Source organism: Paroedura picta, chromosome 1 (assembly GCF_049243985.1).
Source record: "Paroedura picta isolate Pp20150507F chromosome 1, Ppicta_v3.0, whole genome shotgun sequence".
Taxonomy (NCBI): Eukaryota; Metazoa; Chordata; class Lepidosauria; order Squamata; family Gekkonidae; genus Paroedura; species Paroedura picta.
The window spans coordinates 57,913,487-57,930,476 of NC_135369.1; the positions used below are offsets into that span (position 1 = coordinate 57,913,487).

The 16,990-nt window shown below is 42.9% G+C and overlaps 1 protein-coding gene across 11 annotated transcripts in view; it reads right to left on the reverse strand.

Annotated features, from left to right (window-relative positions):
- The window catches only part of GPATCH2 (G-patch domain containing 2), a 138,097-nt gene that overhangs the window by 113,640 nt on the left and 7,467 nt on the right, over positions 1-16,990 (reverse strand). For all 11 annotated transcript variants that reach the window (XR_013231363.1, XR_013231369.1, XR_013231366.1 and 8 more), the window contains exons 3-5: positions 12,448-12,509; positions 8,366-8,548; positions 6,196-6,275 (exon numbers count right to left, since the gene is read on the reverse strand). Coding sequence is in view for 5 of the 11 variants with exons in the window: in XM_077339574.1 (XP_077195689.1) it covers positions 6,196-6,275; positions 8,366-8,548; positions 12,448-12,509 (325 nt within the window). In the remaining 6 variants the exon portion in view is untranslated. The remainder of the gene's footprint in view (positions 1-6,195; positions 6,276-8,365; positions 8,549-12,447; positions 12,510-16,990) is intronic.

The window sequence follows — 16,990 nt, forward strand, 5'->3', positions numbered from 1 at the left end:
CACGCAGGCCGGCTTCCCAGCAGCAGCAGCAGCAGCCACCTTGGGGAGCCGGCCCCAGATGCCCCCAGAGCACCGGGCCCACCGCCCTGACTTCCGCCGCCGCTGCCGGGCAGGAGCTTCCTTGCTGTGAGGGCTCTCTGGGCGGGGCCTGTCCGGCTGTTTTGATGGGCCGGGGTTTTTGTTGGGCCAAGCCCCTTCCCTTCCCACCGCGGGGGCTGCCTTCACCTCCTTGGCTTGCCCAGGCACTCCGGCTCCAGAAAAGCAAAAGCAGCTGCTGCAGATAGTGGGGCTGGTGCTGGTCACCCTCATTTTCCTCCCCAACAGCATCTGTACGGTGGGATAGAAGGCAGCAGCAGCCCGGGGGGAGCCCGTGGAAAGGCGGCGCTGGCAAGAATTGTGTGGGAGTAGCCTGGGGGGGGCGCAGGTGAGGAGCGGAGGCACCCCAGTGGTGGGGAGAGAGGAGCTGCCTCCAGTGTGATGGGTGGGGGGCTGCCAGCTGTTTGTGCCCCTTCCTTAGGCTTGGCGACAAAAGAGCGGCCCATCCTTTGCCTGCCTTCTCTCCCCCCCCCCAAGTCACACAAATCTTTCCACATGGTATTCCAGACCCACTTTCCCTTTTTGTTGTTTCCTCCATATTTGTAGTAACCATCTAGGTGCCCTGAAGCTGGGTCTTGTAAGTCTGGCACTCCACCGCCTGTATTTCATGATCTGCATGCAGGAGAAACAGACAGAGCCCAAGACCCAAAAGCGTCCTGCCTTCAACTCTGTTTCTCATCAACAAACACAGCCTCTCAGAGGGCACCCAGGTAGCACTGTGAGAAGCTCCAGGGTTAGTTGAGCCTGGACATTGTGGCTGCAGAAAGGGTATGAAAGCTTAACACCCAAAAGCTGACAGCCAGAGATGGATGGGAGGTGCTTTTTGTTTGTGTGTGTGAGCCCAGGCCCAAAGGCTATCAACAGCACCCCCAGGCCCATTTTGCCCAGAGATCACAAGAATAAAGATAAATAAAGATAAGAATGCAAAAGATTTTGCCAATTGTATAACCACTCTCAGAACTCCAGACCGTGCCTGGAGGTTGGCAACTGCCCCAAGTCAGTGTTGTCCCTCTTTACGTATCTTAAAATCTGGTCACCTTATACTAGCACCGTAACTTGTTCCAGATCACTTAGCCACAGTTATCCATGGAATGGTCACCTCTGGACTGAATTTCTGTAACTTGTTCTTGTCCCTACTCCAGAAACTACAGCTGGTCTAAATTGCAGCTGCCAGAGACCTCACTAGAACACCATGGAGGGTTCACATACACCCTGTGCTTAGGCAGCTGCATTTTCTCCCAGTAGAGTACTGGATTAGGTTCAAGGTGCTGCTTTTAACCTTTTAGGCCATATGTAGTCTGGGCACAGTGTGCCTTAAGGACCACCTCTCCTAATATATCCCTTGAAGAGTGGTATGCTCAGCTGGTTCCAACAGGCTGGTGGTCCCTGGCCCACATGAGGTGTGCCTGGCCTCAATCAAGATCAGGGCCTTGTTGGTCCTGGCCCCTACCTGGTGGAATGAGCTCCCGGAGAAGACACAGATTCTTTTGGAATTTACCTAGTTTATTTATTACTTCAATTTTTAGACCTCACACCTGGTGGAATGGCTCAGTGCGGTGTACAAAGTTATGGATAAAATACAATGACTAACCAAATAAAAAGTTTGGTTTAACAGTTAACAAGATTAAACATGCTTTTTAAAGTTGGAAATTGTGTAAACCTGGGGGTTCCCCAAGTTTGCATAAAAATACATTTAGTGAAAGTGTGGTCCCAATCAGCAGTTTGGGACACACTTGAGTAATAGTATTACCTGTCAAGCATGTAGGATTGTCACTCCCCATCCCAGGTGAACCTGTTCATCCTTTACTTCCCTCACAGTTTCCTTATTTCTACCTAGAACAAGGCACACAGGTGACAGCAAGCTGGCCAAGGCTACTATATGCTAGGGAGGGGGGGGAAGAAGCAAGGAAAGTGAAGAATGCTCAGCCTTCTTACTGCAGAAACCTGCTTGAGACAATCAAAAGCGTTACAAAACCTCTCTTGGCAAAAAGTCTGTGTGTCCCTTAATGCTTCCCCTCCTTGACTTCTCACTCCTTTCCCAGATTCAGGCACAGTGGCTTAAGCAAGACAGAACAAACTGGCTGTGATAGTTCAGCAGTGGAATAGGCTGCCTAAGGAGGTGGTGAGCTCCCCCTCACTGGAAGTCTTCAAGCAAAGGTTGGATACACACTTTTCTTGGATGCTTTAGGATGCTTAGGGCTGATCCTGCGTTGAGCAGGGGGTTGGACTAGATGGCCTGTATGGCCCCTTCCAACTCTATGATTCTATGATTCTATGATTCTATGATTCTATAAAAGGGCAGTAAAGCCATTACCTGTGGTCAGATTGCTCTCTTTTCAGCAGTCACTTGGAGGCTGGGATGGGAGCATGGAGGGTGCAAAAAAAGGTGGGGTGTTACACAGGACAGACCTTTGTTCCATCCTTGGCATAAACACTGCACCTTAGGGAGGCTTCCAACTACTCCATCCCCCATTCTCACTACCAGCTGCTATGTCAAGGTGGGAATTCTTGGAAACAACTCTCTTATTTATTTATTTGTTTGTTTGTTTATTTATTTCCCGCCACTCCCTAGACGGCTTGTGGCCAGTCACAATATCTTGAAACCCCATTAAAACTCCCATTAAAAGACTTTAAAATCCTCCCAGCATGGTGGAAAAATCCCATTCCTACCCCCTATTACTGAAATGGGGTGGAGAAGCCCGGGGGGGGGGAGCAGTAGATCTACCTTACCGACCCCAGCCTCTGTGTTATGTCTCTTGACTTGAGACTCAAATAGGAACTCTCTTCACCACAGAGTTAGTGAGACAGATTAGAACGCTAACCTGTCACCTTGTAATCTCACTGACTTGTCCCTAGAAGGTAATTTTCTGTTTCATGAGTCTTTCCTTCTATTCTCCTCCATTCTTATTTATTTATTTATAATTATATTTTTATTCCGCCCTTCCCTATGGCTCTGGGCGGTTTACATAAAACATTTTTGAACATTCACATAGAACACTATCAAAATCAATATCAAAAATCAATATAACAATATAACAATAACAACAAAATATCAACTGGAACAATTAGAATGGCACTTCAACAATAACTTGACAATCCCTCAGTTGGTTCGTTCCCTCAGTCTGGGGGGGCACCTGCAAACATCTCAAGCCTGCAACATGATGGAGCAGAGATGCCTCAAGCATCTCTCTCCATTCAGCTATTTAGATTAGAATAGGAACCTTATTTTTAATTCTAAGTATGTAGAATTAAATTTTCTAATAAACAATTCTTATATTAGTTAAGTACTACCTTTGCGAAAGTGCTTTGCTTTGTTGTTTTCTCACCTCGTGTACTCGGCACATTCTGTGCTTACTAGCTATACTAAGGTGCTCTGCTATCTTTCAGGATGTTAGACTTTACCACAAATCAACCATTTCTTCTTTATGTATTAAACAAATTGATATCTTTATAGCTTAAAAATACTATTCATGTCCTTATCTGATATAATGAACAAGAGCTGTAGCATCTACATAACCACAGATTTCAACCTGTGCAGCTGGGCTTTTCTCCCTCCTTTTTTTGGCTTCAGCTCCTTGATTTCTAGAAAGCCATGGAACTCTTCAAAAGAACTTGCAATATGGTTGGCAGAGTGCTGGCTTGTTGTGGTGAGAGGGACAACCAAAAATAACTTGGTAACACAGTAGGAAAACCTTCTACTTGTATAAGGGACACTTTGCTTACAAGCCATTACTTAAAAAAATACTCAAAAGCTCTCTCCTATACTCCTTTTTTATAGTATTATAAATCTAATGAAAGAGATTTAGGTATTCAGAAATTCCTGGCATCTTTGGTTATCTTATGCAGCTATGAGGCATTGATCAATCATAAGCAAAAATGGACTCTCCATTTGCCTCTCTCCTGAAGGCAAATTTGTGAAGAGGCTACTTGTTCTAATACCTGTCATTAAATACAATCCCTACCACAGAACATAATAATTATCTGGAGATGTTCTTGCAGCTGACACACTGTAGATAGTGACAGATAACTGCTGAGGTGGATATTACCGGGCAGACTAAAGTTATGAAGTAATATGGCTATCTCAAGCTGTTCAGAACTGCATGATCATGCATGTATATGAGAAGAAGAGTTGGTTTTATACCTTGCTTTTCACTACCTGAAGGAGTCTTAGTGCCTTACAATCGCCTTCCCTTCCTTTCCCCACAAGAGACAACCTGTAAGATAGATGAGGCTGAGAGAACTTTGAGAACTGTGACTAGCCCAAGATTACCCAGCTGGCTGCATGTGGAGGAGTGGGAATCAAACCTGTTTCTCCAACTTAGATGCTGTTGTTTTTAACTATTATACTATGCTGGCTCTCTGAGAGGTGTGCTGCCCCTGAGAGGATAGCTCATCAGAATGTATGCTATCTATCCCCTTTCTTCCCTTCACAAATATCAGGCAAGTATCAAAAACTCATCTGTGTTTAAAATGAAAGAATTAGATCATCATCCCAATGCTGTTCAATGAGTTAGTTACATCTGCAACTTTACTTGAGCAATTCATCTTTCTAAAAGCCCCTTTGCTTTCCAAGTAACAATCTAATAGCAGTAATTAGTTCTTGTTCTGCATTAGAAAATGTCACAGGTATTCAATTTCTTCCCTTCCTTTTTGTCATTAGATTTCAGCACTTCAAATATAATCGTTAAAATTTATTCAATGACAGCAAATAAGAATATGTGCTCTCTTTTCACAGGCCAAATTTCCAAGGCAAATGCACTGGTATTGACTGTGGAAGTCCAAGCGTATTGCCTGGTTGCATGTATAGCAGAAAACTTTGGATTATAACCAATACTGAACTGTACAATTGCCGAACAATGCAGACAGATCTCTTCATCATTTCTATAAAAATGTTGTACTTGCTGCTGCAGCCTACACACCTATAAATACCAGTCACTCAGTATGCCTAGAGGGAGAGGGAGTGCACTGTTTGAATTGTTCTCTTCTACCAGCATAAAATAAATGTAAAGAAAATAACCCAATTACATATTTTTTCCTACAAAAATTACACAGAAAATTAAAAGCATATCACCCTCTCAAAGATATCAGTCCACAAAATGAACCAGTAAATTATACACAGTACACAGTATTCTGCAAGGTTTAGACTACTCAAATATATCCAGCTTTCTGGAAATTATTTAACACTACAAAATATTTCTGTACAAGGCACTTTATTATGACATCTACTATGTATTCTGCAGAAGTCAGGGCTTAGTCTAGGAGACACTGTACCAGAAAACAACTCTTGACTCTCATTATATGTATACACAGATACAGTATATCTCCATCAATTGAAACTTAATCACCTTTTTACAATTTAGAGGGGGATAGCAGTTTTTAGTGTGGTTAAGCCATGTATCATCAATAGCATGAAGTTAACCTATCAGTTGTAATAGCTTCTATAAAATACCAGGCTGAGATTGCAATAAGCCTGGAAAATGGGCTACAAATCCCAGATATGCTCAAGCAAGCAGTGAACCAAAAATAAAAATAGGGAGATCTGAAACCAGCAAGTAGACACCATTCGTCTGATTCATGACCACTAATGGTAAAGTTCACAGGTCAAGGTTTTGAGCCAGATTATTCGGTTAAACACTGCTATTCCTGAACGAAAAATTCAAAAAATTTCCTTAGGTACACAAAATGGGTACCACGGATGTTTTAAAAATACTTTTTAGATCTACAATATAATGGTTCTAATACAGGGCAAGTCATCTTGTACCTATATCTATTCACAAAACCACCGAAGGATAGACAGCACAACTCGGATTTGGGGGTTAAAGATATCAGGAAGCGTTTCCACAACTAAAAGTATGTTGCTTTAATACATAAATCTTTGCTACACTACACTTAATACTGTTAATTTGACTTTCAAGAACATTCATGTTGGGTGTAATGACAAGATACTGTTCTTATAGGAGAACGAAGTATTAACAGTAGAACTCAGTCTCATCACTTTTATTGGCACCTTGAAAGAAAATTATTTTCAATTAAGCATGAAGAATAATTATTTTCTATGCTATCATTTAATATGGAAATACAAGATGAGAGCCACCCTACCATTGCTGTTGAATTTCCTGTAGCTTTTTTGACGCTTCTTGCTGGCATTCCATGAAGATGGCTAAATCTTGTCTGGAAATCTACAAGACATTATTACAAATTACACCTCTGCTTGAACAAAATCAGCTGGCAACCCTAAGTAAGTTGCAGTGGGCCTATAGTAGGACAAAGCAAGGGAAAGCCTAAAATAGACTACGCAGCTTTATTGGTTATAGTTTCTGGCAACTTCTCCAATGCTCTGACAGAGAATCTCTGATGTAAATGCTGACAGCAGACTAACATTTTGGCTGGGAGAAAGATTACCTTAAGTCAGCAAATAATGTGAGTCACTCCTCTTGCTCACTATCATGAACATGTGGAAGCCGCTCTTACATCAGCCCCTCTGGTGGAGTAGCCATGAGCCCCTGAATGGTCCACCTCATAAGGCCCTACATAAAATCTGCTTGCACAGATGGGCACTGGACACTGTACTGTATAAGATTCCTCATTCTCCCACAGAATGAGCTATGTATGTATATGTCCTCTAAGTGCAATTGACCCCAGCTTTTAAAGCAAGTGAATTTCCATTGTCTTCCTCTGCAGAGTCTTCCTTGGTGTTCTCCCATCTTTGCGGGTTTGGATCTGCTGGTGGTCCCTGGCCCACGGGAGGTACAGCTGGCCTCGAGCTGGGCCAGGGCCTTTAAGGTCCTGGCCCTGACCTGATGAAATGAGCTCCTGGAAGAGCTGAGGGCCCTGATGAAGCTGCCACAGTTCTGCAGTGCTTGCAAGAGGCATATGGTTGAGGCCAGATTGTGGAAGATCAGGGGAGCCTCCTCAGGTTGCCCTGAACATCTAGGGCAGGAGGCGCCCTTCCTCTGAAGGCTGGCTGGGCAATATGTACAGAGGGCTAGCTATTCTGGTTCACATCGGACTGGTGGACTGGGAGGTAGTAGAATGGGGTTATGCTACCAGGGGATTTATAACTGTATTTTATTGATGCTTTTATTGGGGTTTTATTGTAAACCGCCAGGAGCCAGCTTGGCCAGGGAGTGGCAGTCAATAAATCATCAAATAATAAATTAAAAAAAAAACACTATAGGCATTTATTGTTGACCATGCCAATGCTGGCATGTTCCATTAGTTTACTATCCTTGCTCTTCATGCCAGACAGTGTTGTGTGTCCCTTCCAGTGCAAGACCCAACCTCAGAAATAAAAACTCTCTTCTTATTGGTGGAAAAATCTTTATAACCAAATTGTTAGTCTAGTTCACCTAGCCTTTTACCTGTGAAGTGCTGAAGAAAGTGATAACAGCCAGAACCAAATCTTAGTTGCTTATCATCTCCTAGTATTGGTTCTCAAAATGATTTGTCTGTAAAAACCAACTACAGTATATTATAAAGCTTCAAAAGGTAGAGCTTGCTAGAAATTCCAACTTCACAGAACTCTGCTTGAAGCTGATACTACTGGTAGATACAGATTTTTTTTACTAATGTAGATGCAGGCACATTCTTCAAAAGTAGAATGGGGTAACTCAGCCCTGCTAAGCTTATCAACCACACTCTACTATATCAGATATAGGTCAACAAATGGTAAATATTATAATTTCTGAAAACTCATGAAACTAACTTCTTCCTTTACCCACCAAAGTATTTTACTGCTGTTTTAATATTTTCTAATTTTAAAAATAATTTGAATGATGATAGGTATTTTAATACCTTTTTTTTTCTTTGCAAACATGGGTGGTGGTGGTGGTTTTCAAGCCATATACTCAACATTTCTGTCAGAAAAAAATGTCGCTTCTTAAAATAAATGAGTATTGAGAGAGCATGTTTTAAATACTTGAAACCAACCAAGAGAGTGAAACAGAGAGGCTCCTAAAATACACGAAAGTCCAGAAAAATGAGCATTGACAGATACTGAAAAAGACTACTAGTGAAGGCAAGGGACTAGTAATTTAAGAAACTGAGAGCTTAATAGAAACTATGATGGACAAAATTGCCCATATATCTACCTGTCATAACATTATTTAATGTTTTCATAGTTATGCAATTCACAGCATATTAGATGCTTTTTTCAACTTTTTAATCTACTTTAAGACTTTGAACACAAACCCTAATTTGCATTAATGATTTTTGCAGCATGTCATAACAAATTTAAAATATATTATTCTGCCTTTTAAATATTGCTGACCTCTTTTGCCAGAATGGGACATAAGAGGGAAACTGCCTGTCAAGATACTTTCAAAGACTGGATCAGGTAACTCTTTCTCTAGTTCAGCTGGGTCTTCTTTTTCCCACCAGGGAATGATTCCAGTAATCCCACAGGCACCGCCAGGCTCACTTTCATGGAACCAGTCACTCTGCTCATCATCACCTGTATTAAAAAAACAATCCATGTTAAAAGAAGATATGCAGGTTGATTATCCAACACCTCATTTGTAATCAGAATTTCTTTCCCCTTTACTACTGTAAAATAATTGAATTGTAGTGTACCTCTGTTCAGAACATGATGTTTACTAGTATGACAACCAAGAGGATATTTTATTTTATATTTATAATATATAATAATAACATTTCAAAATCAGCTCAGATATTTGAAAATGAACTGGTTAACTTTGTAGTAACAACTTTAGGGAAGCCCACTGCAATTTACTGTACTTTACACATTAACAATAAACAAGCATTAACACTTGCATAGTATTATTATTTAAATAATTAATTAAAATAATAATTAAAAGGTACTGAATTGTAAAACCAGCCCTTTGCAATGGATAATTGTATACAGTTAGCTTAATTTCATGATTTGTATGATATTTGAAAGGCTGGAAGCAATTACAAGCAGATGTAACCAAATAATATTAGTTTAATTGAGTTCATTAAGGAATAAGTTCTGAAAAAGCTCATTTTAAATTAAACATGACAACACCATAAGACACTAAAAATGTACTACATGCCACCAAGAATCTAGCAATCTTTTACTACCTCTTAAAAGAAAAAATTTATACAGTTTAAGAATTTACATTAATATTTAAACGTTGCATGCAAAAAAGTACTCAACTTGTAAAATGATTCTGTCGTATCTTTCATTACAGATAAACATTTATTTTCTACGTTGTATTGATAGTGGCAGCGATAGCACTGGTATATATTGGGAGTAGATTCAGGGATGATATCATAGACCTAAAGCCAATGAGGAAAAATGAATCTATTTCCCCACCAATGACAATATACTATTCTGGCAATGTGAAGCAAGGAGCAACAGCACAGTTGTCTTGACCAGTGGTCCCCAACCTGCGGGCCGCGGCCCGGCGCCGGGCCGCAAAGGCCATGGCGCCGGGCCGCGGCTCCCTCTCCCCGCCCCCCCCCCGCAGTAAAAAACTTCCCAGGCCGCAAACTTGCGGCCCGGGAAGCTACTTACTGCGGGAGGGCAGGGAGAGGGAATCAGGGCCGGCCGCGCCCGCGCGGCCCGCGGGTGCGGCCCGATCCACGGGTGCGGCCCGCGGGCGCGGCCGGGTGCGGCTCGCGGGCGCGGCCCGATCCGCGGGTGCGGCCCGCGGGCGCGGCTCGCGGGCGCGGCCCGATCCGCGGGTGCGGCCCGTGGGCGCGGCCTGCGGGCGCGGCCCGAAACGTGGGCGTGGCCCGCGCGGCCGCGGGCCCTGCGGGCGCGGGCCAATGCCCTGCCGGTCCCCAGCCTAAAAAAGGTTGGGGACCACTGGTCTTGACTACTTTCGTGTTATTCTACATTGTTTTGAGGCTCCGGAAGCCCTTGAAACTTAAAAGTGTTTGGTGAAGAATATGTACAAGATGTCAGTATGATATAAGGCAAGGGAAGCAGCTATTTAGGAGGGATTCCCCAAGGCTATATGCTAGAAAAAGGAAGTAGACTCAGGAGGATTGGGATCACTGACTCTCTTCCTAATGTTTCTTGTTTTACCAGGATTTCATTTGAATCCGAGTACAACACATTTTATAGGTTCTTATAACATCTATAGCTGGCAACATTTTGGAACAAAACATCAAACAGTCAGTCATTGAGCAGTTGGAACTGAGAACTGTGATTTCTGAGACTCACTCCGCGTGACTGCCGGGGGCTCCCTGCCCGACGGCCTGACGCGGCGAGAGGCGCAAAGCGCCTCTCGCCGCGTCAGGCCGCCGCCCAAGGGAGCCCCTGGCAGTCGCCCCAGAGAGATGGACCAGAACCAGTGTAATGAAATTAATTCTAAAGAAATTCCATCTAAACATCTGGGGAAAGTTCCTGACAGTTAGAGTGGTTTCTCAGTGAAACAGGCTTCCTTGGGAGGTGGGAGGTTCTCCATCTTTGGAAATTTTTAAACAGAGGCTGATTCTATAAAGGTTCAAGGGCGTGGCAGGTTACAGTGGCTGAGCAATCAAGTTGTGAGTGTCCTGCATAGTGCAGGGGGTTGGACTAGATGACCCAGGAGGGCCCTTCCAACTATTATTCTATGATTTTATAACTGCTTTCAAAAGTGGTAATCCACGCTTTAACAAATATTTTTCAAAGTGAAATTTGTTTAAGTTTTTCCCCTAAAGTTTTAAGCACTGATTTGGGTGTTCAAGGCTTTCCAAACTTTGTTTTTGTTTTAAAGGCCTGCTTCCATTACATCACTCTATTTCACAATTTTAAAATTTAAGAGAACTGAAATGGATAAACGGTCTCACATTGCAAAGTTTTAGAATATTTTACATATCATAACTAGGAGTTAGTAAATGCTGAGCATCAGCTTTGTGCTATTAAATGTAAAGTACTAAAAGTGGTAATTAGTTAACTAGATATAAAGCCCATTTATAAAAATGGGGAAAGGAGTAGAGGGGCTGCGAGGATGCTCTCCGGCGCTAGGGAGGACTGGTGGAAGTGCGTTGGGTGGGGGCGGGCCGGGTTGGTGGTGGGCAGTGGTGTTTGTAGGGCTGGGAGGTGGGGGGGGTCAGGGGGGGTCGGGGGAGGGTAGTTACGCATGTGCGGGACTTGGCGCATGCATGGTGTCACGTAGTCGCCAGGGGACGGGGTCAGCGTGGGAGACGCAAACAACACATGCGCGGAAGTCCATGCATGCGTGGTTTAGTTCGGTGGTGTTGTGCTGGCCGCGCAAGTCGTGCGGCCTGTCCATGGCGGTGTTCGGGCGTGGCGTGGCTGGGGGGAAAACGGGGCGACCTGCAGAGGTTGGATGTGGAAGGGCTCAAGGTGCCCCTTTCCGTTCGGCGGGGCCAGCGGCTGTCGGGGCCAGGAGTCCGGCGCTGCTGGCGTGGTAGTGGGAAGGCGTTGCATGAGATGGGGGATTCCTTCCCCGCTCCCCGGGCAAGTTGGGAGGGTGTGCGGCTGGAAAGGAGCAGGGTCGCTGCGTCATCCCTGCTCCTTTCCCCGCAGCGAGGCACAGAGTCCACGATGGGGGAATCAGCCAATGGGGAGGCACGCTTCGGACGGTGCCTGCCCCCTTCTCCTCCCAACTTGCCCGTAGCTTTATTTATTACCGCTCCACAGGAGCAATTACAGATAGTGCAAATTTCTAAAAAATACAATAAATTCTGCAGGCTGCTATTTACCATTGTAGAACACTCATAATGTCATTCATTTAAGAAAACTTCCAGATTGGTCTACTGCGACATATTCAACCCTGGGTTCTGAAGTTAATGGGAACTACTACTTGTGCAAAGTGCAACTCACCAGCTAGCAAGTGTTTTGTTATGATACCTTTATTCTAGTCTGGCAAAATATATGTTCCTGAGCATAAGTCATGGTGTTGATTGTAACCTTTAAAATTCCTTCACAACTTGGGACTCATATTCTTTAAGTACTGCATCATATATAGGTCTACCTATGACCTCAGGTCAACGTGGCACCTCTGTTTAAGGCTACTTCTTTTCAGGGGGAACATCCAGTATTTTTAAGACCTATGTTTTTAGTGGTAGCTCTACAGTTTTTGACATTCTCTTTGATTAGCCATCTCTAACCTTTGTTAAAAGGGAACCCTTATTAACGTCAGTCCTGAAGAACATACGGAATATTGCAGTATTAATCATTTTATGTCAATTTCAAAAAATCATCACAATGCTGTACATTTTGGAGTTCACAAACATCTGTCATTCAGTTCATAAGCATATACCCTGTGTGCCTCTACAATGTTTAAACAGAACATGGAAAACTTTGAAGCTTATTCCAAAAAGTTCCTAGGAAGTAGAGTTTAAAATAAACCAACTTCTTGCAAATAATATACCATATTTATAGAACTTCAACTAAAAATTGTACTGCTCCAGTACCTTGTCTTCCTTCATCATTGGTAAATAAACCAGCATCACTACTGCTCAGGCTGCTGGATTCACTGTAATAATGAAGAGAAAGAAACAGATCAAAAGTGCAATTGGTATCTCAGTCGTAAAATTTTAAACAGACAAGATTGAACTCAGATGAAACTTAAGCCATACCAAAATCTAAAAGAAAATAGGCTGATTTTTTTTTAAACCCACACTGCAAATATCCCAGTTCCATTAACTACAGAACATATTATTTTTTGGCACATAAAACCACAGGAATCTAATGGGACCCTGACAGTAAGCCAGATGTGACTGCAATGAGGTGCTGACACAATTGATGCATTTTATTATCTGTTCCCATCAAATGCTCACTGCTCCTTTCTTATACTGTGCAATTCAGCTTGATCCCAAACACCACTGTTCAATAAAGGGAGGGAGGGGTAGAGAGTTGCCATCATAAGCATTCCTTCAGCACATAAAATACATGTATTGAGAGAACCACTTTTGTTAACATTTCCAAAATATTCTGAAAGATACACTACATAAAGATTCACTATAATTCTATTATCTAGACAAAGAAAGAATGTTTACAATAACGACAGCCTATTAAATCAAAAGGTCACCCTGAGAAAAATGAAAATGATCAATATGATAACAACAAAGAAAAGGGGGGAGAGACACTGTTTACCATTTATTTTCCTTTAATTTCCAACTGACAGCTGCTTCAGACATAACACTTTCACAGACATCCCCCAAATGTTTTAGCAGTATGTATACAAATGTATGTACATGAAAAAACAAGTATACCACTGTGTGCACTATTCAGTTCATGCACCAGGGAACTGGGATTGGCTGTGAAGGCAGTGATCCAAATACTTGCTGCCAAATAACCTACAAAGCAGCAAAAATTCTTCAGGGCATCATTTAGGAAGGGCCTGTGTTTCAAGCTACATGCGATTATTTTTCAGAAGCATTTATCTCTGTGGTTATTATGAGGAATTTAAAAAGTAATTATGTCCCACACTTTTAAGTATATTGCTTTTCTGCATTTTAAAATTTGCTGTGAACCTTCAACCACACATGTTTGAAATAAATATGTTCTTATCCCACCATAAAAACCTGAAATGGAGAGTCTGAAGTATATATTATCTATAGAGTACAACTTTTTGTGCTGTATGAATGGCAAAGGTAAGGAGATAACTCCCATTAGAAAATAAAATTAAAAAGCAAATATAAAACCTCACAATGCTTTAAAAGGGAAATACACTACTATAACCCTGACAAAGCTATTTATAAATGCAATCATGAAATAAAGCATAGTTATCTTTGTGAATTATGGTATGCTAGCACATTACATGCTAATCTGTAAACAGCCCGTGGCGCCACGGGCGCCACGGACTGAATAAAAGAGTAAGGGGTAGTGGGGAGGAGTTAGGGCGGGACCGGTCCGGGATAAAAACTCGGAGGGGCCAATCAGGAGCCGCTTCGCGGCTCCTGATTGGCCCCTCCGAGTGTCAATCCCGCCCCAAGCAGCCAATGGGGAGCCGCGCAAAGCGCGGCTCCCCATTGGCTGCTACACTCACCCAGGGAATATGGCAGCCGGCAGAAGGCTCCAGAGAGCCTCGGCTGGGGGGTGGGCCGGGAAGCTTTCTCTCAGCCGGCGGAGCGGCCTCGGGGAGCATTTTTAAACTCTGCTGCCGCCTTAATAAGCTCTCCGAGACCCGGGGAAGCCGAGCCGCGCCTTCCCCGGGTCTCGGAGAGCATTTCAAAACTCTGCTGCCGCCTTAAAAAGCTCTCCGAGACCCGGGGAAGCCGAGCCGCGCCTTCCCCGGGTCTCGGAGAGCATTTCAAAACTCTGCTGCCGCCTTAAAAAGCTCTCCGAGACCCGGGGAAGCCGAGCCGCGCCTTCCCCGGGTCTCGGAGAGCATTTCAAAACTCTGCTGCCGCCTTAAAAAGCTCTCCGAGACCCGGGGAAGCCGAGCCGTGCCTTCCCCGGGTCTCAGAGAGCATTTTTAAACTCTGCTGCCGCCTTAAAAAGCTCTCTGAGACCCGGGGAAGCCGAGCCGTGCCGTCCCCGGGTCTCGGAGAGCATTTCAAAACTCTGCTGCCGCCTTAAAAAGCTCTCCGAGACCCGAGGAAGGCATGGATCGCCTTCCCCGGGGCTCGGAGACCTTCTTAAAACTGTGCTGCCACTTTAAAAACCTCTCCGAGCCCTGGGGAGGGCGTGGATCGGCTTCCCGGGGCTCAGAGACTTTCTTAAAACGGCTCTCTGCAAGGCAGCGTGACTCCAGGACTCCAGCAACTTCTGATGAGGCATTTGACCAGATTGCCCACCAAGTAGCAGGGAGCTGTTGTCGTTGTTCCTTATTTGTTCTGCAATCACCTCTTTAGCATTGGCTGCTTTCCCAGCTGCACGCAAACACAGTGGATGCCAGAAAGAACAAGGTAAGAAGAGAATTGGGACAGATGAAGATTTCTACTTATTAGGAGATTTCAATGTTTCAAAAACAGGCACAGTTTCATTATGTCATATTCCCCCCCCCCCTTTAGTTAATTTTACAAGGCATATTCTCAGAAATTTTCAAGTCATACTCTTACATATAAAGTAAAATTCAGCCTGCATACATAACAACCCCATAACAACCAGACTCAAACGTCAGGCCGCCGCCGCCGAAAGCCCAGGACTCCAGCAAGGACTGCAGGTAGTCCCCCCCACCCCCATACCCACTCTAACTCCTGGGGGCTGCTAGCGCCCATTGCATTTCAGACTGCAATGGGCTATATTTCTAGTAGTTATATAACATATTAAAGTTTGTCAGTTCTAGTGACGATTTGTAAAAGAATGGCTAACACAACACTGTAACATGTATTTGTTCTCACTCAAAATCAACCACAAAAGGATAACTGAGAATCATTTCAGGGGTTGTTTCAGAACTGCATCTAGTAATGTTTTTCACAAGCTTCCTTTGGTCCACATATCTGGAGATCTAGCAGCCATTATATATTCTTTTGTAATCCTCTACAATTGATTGCTGAAATATAGTTCAGGTTGGGCTGCTCTTTAGGATCATGCATAAGGTGACCAGATTTTAACATTGGTATAGCGGGACACCACTGACCGGGAAGGTTCTTGATTAAAACGTTGGTCTATATATGGAGCAACAAAAAGTTTCATAGAATGCATAGAATGCAAAATAGTATTGTAATATGTATATTTTTAATTTCAACATAAGTACAATTTGCCAGGTACCCCCAGATGTCCCTCCAAAAGTGGGACAATCTGGTCACCTTAATCATGCAGGTACTTGCATTATACTACAATACAACAGTTCACTTTATGATTCATGGTGCAACAGCATACCTGGATATCAGCCTCTTGCTTGTAATTTAAATGCTGTCTTTAACATAAACCCTAAGCAATCTGGCCCCTGTACCAGTTAGCAAACACCTAGTCATATCTGTGCTATTGCCCAGCTAAGGTTACCTGAAGAAACCCTACTTCAAGAGCATTACATTCAAAATGCAACATCTATTACTTCCCCCAGAGTGGACATCAAAGAGAGCTTCTGCCCAATATAGGTCTCCTGGAGTTTCACTGTGCAGGCTTCAGAAGGCATCTTTATCATTTATTGACCTTATAAACAACAGATTAGTGCTTTAATGTATTATCATTTGCTCTTTAGTTCTGTACTCAACAAACTTGAATTAAACTTGTTTAGCAGAACCATAATATCAGTTGGGGGAAAAAAGTTGATGGTATGTGAAAAAGTGCAAATGCAATACAGTTTAAAACTAAACTTCCAGTAAAAAACTGAGATTTGATAATGGCTCCTCCCTTGACTCTCAAAGTATGATGATAATATATATAATGATCATAAAACGTGAAATAACTTTAAATGTATGTTGACCAATTTCCATATTCTCCACTTTACTGTTCTTGAGACTAGTCAGAACATTCTTTTAGCACTTCTAGTCCTATTCCTAAATCTTTAGCATATAGGATTTCCTGCAAGCAAAGCTCTTGAATTACAGGATTCTTCCTGACATGATCTGATAGCAGGGAAGGGGGGGGGGGGATGAACAATAAAGTAACTGAAATATGAACTGAGTTGCAATCAATGTAGTTGGCAACAGCAAATACTTACTTTGGCTTGATTAAGCATAAAAATATGAGTCAACACTTAGTAGAGGGGTGATAAGGGAGAAGAATGGGTAAACAAAATACATTTTGTGCTATATATAATACAAATATGACTTATTTCTATTAATTTAGTAAGTTTATCTGTATTTTTAAGTTTTCACCTATTCTTAACTAAACAATAGGCATGAACTGTTGTTATGTAGATCTGAACATCTCATCTTATCAAATAAATAAAACTGTACAATATAACACCTTAAGACAGTGTAATTGAACTTGGGATATTCAGCACTCAAAACACATGGTCTGTCACTGAGCCACAAACTTTCACCTGTGAAATAGGTCAAAGGTAGAATATGTCTTCCAGGTTGAATAAGGAATCTTAAGTAGCAGTTACTGGGAAGGACCCTT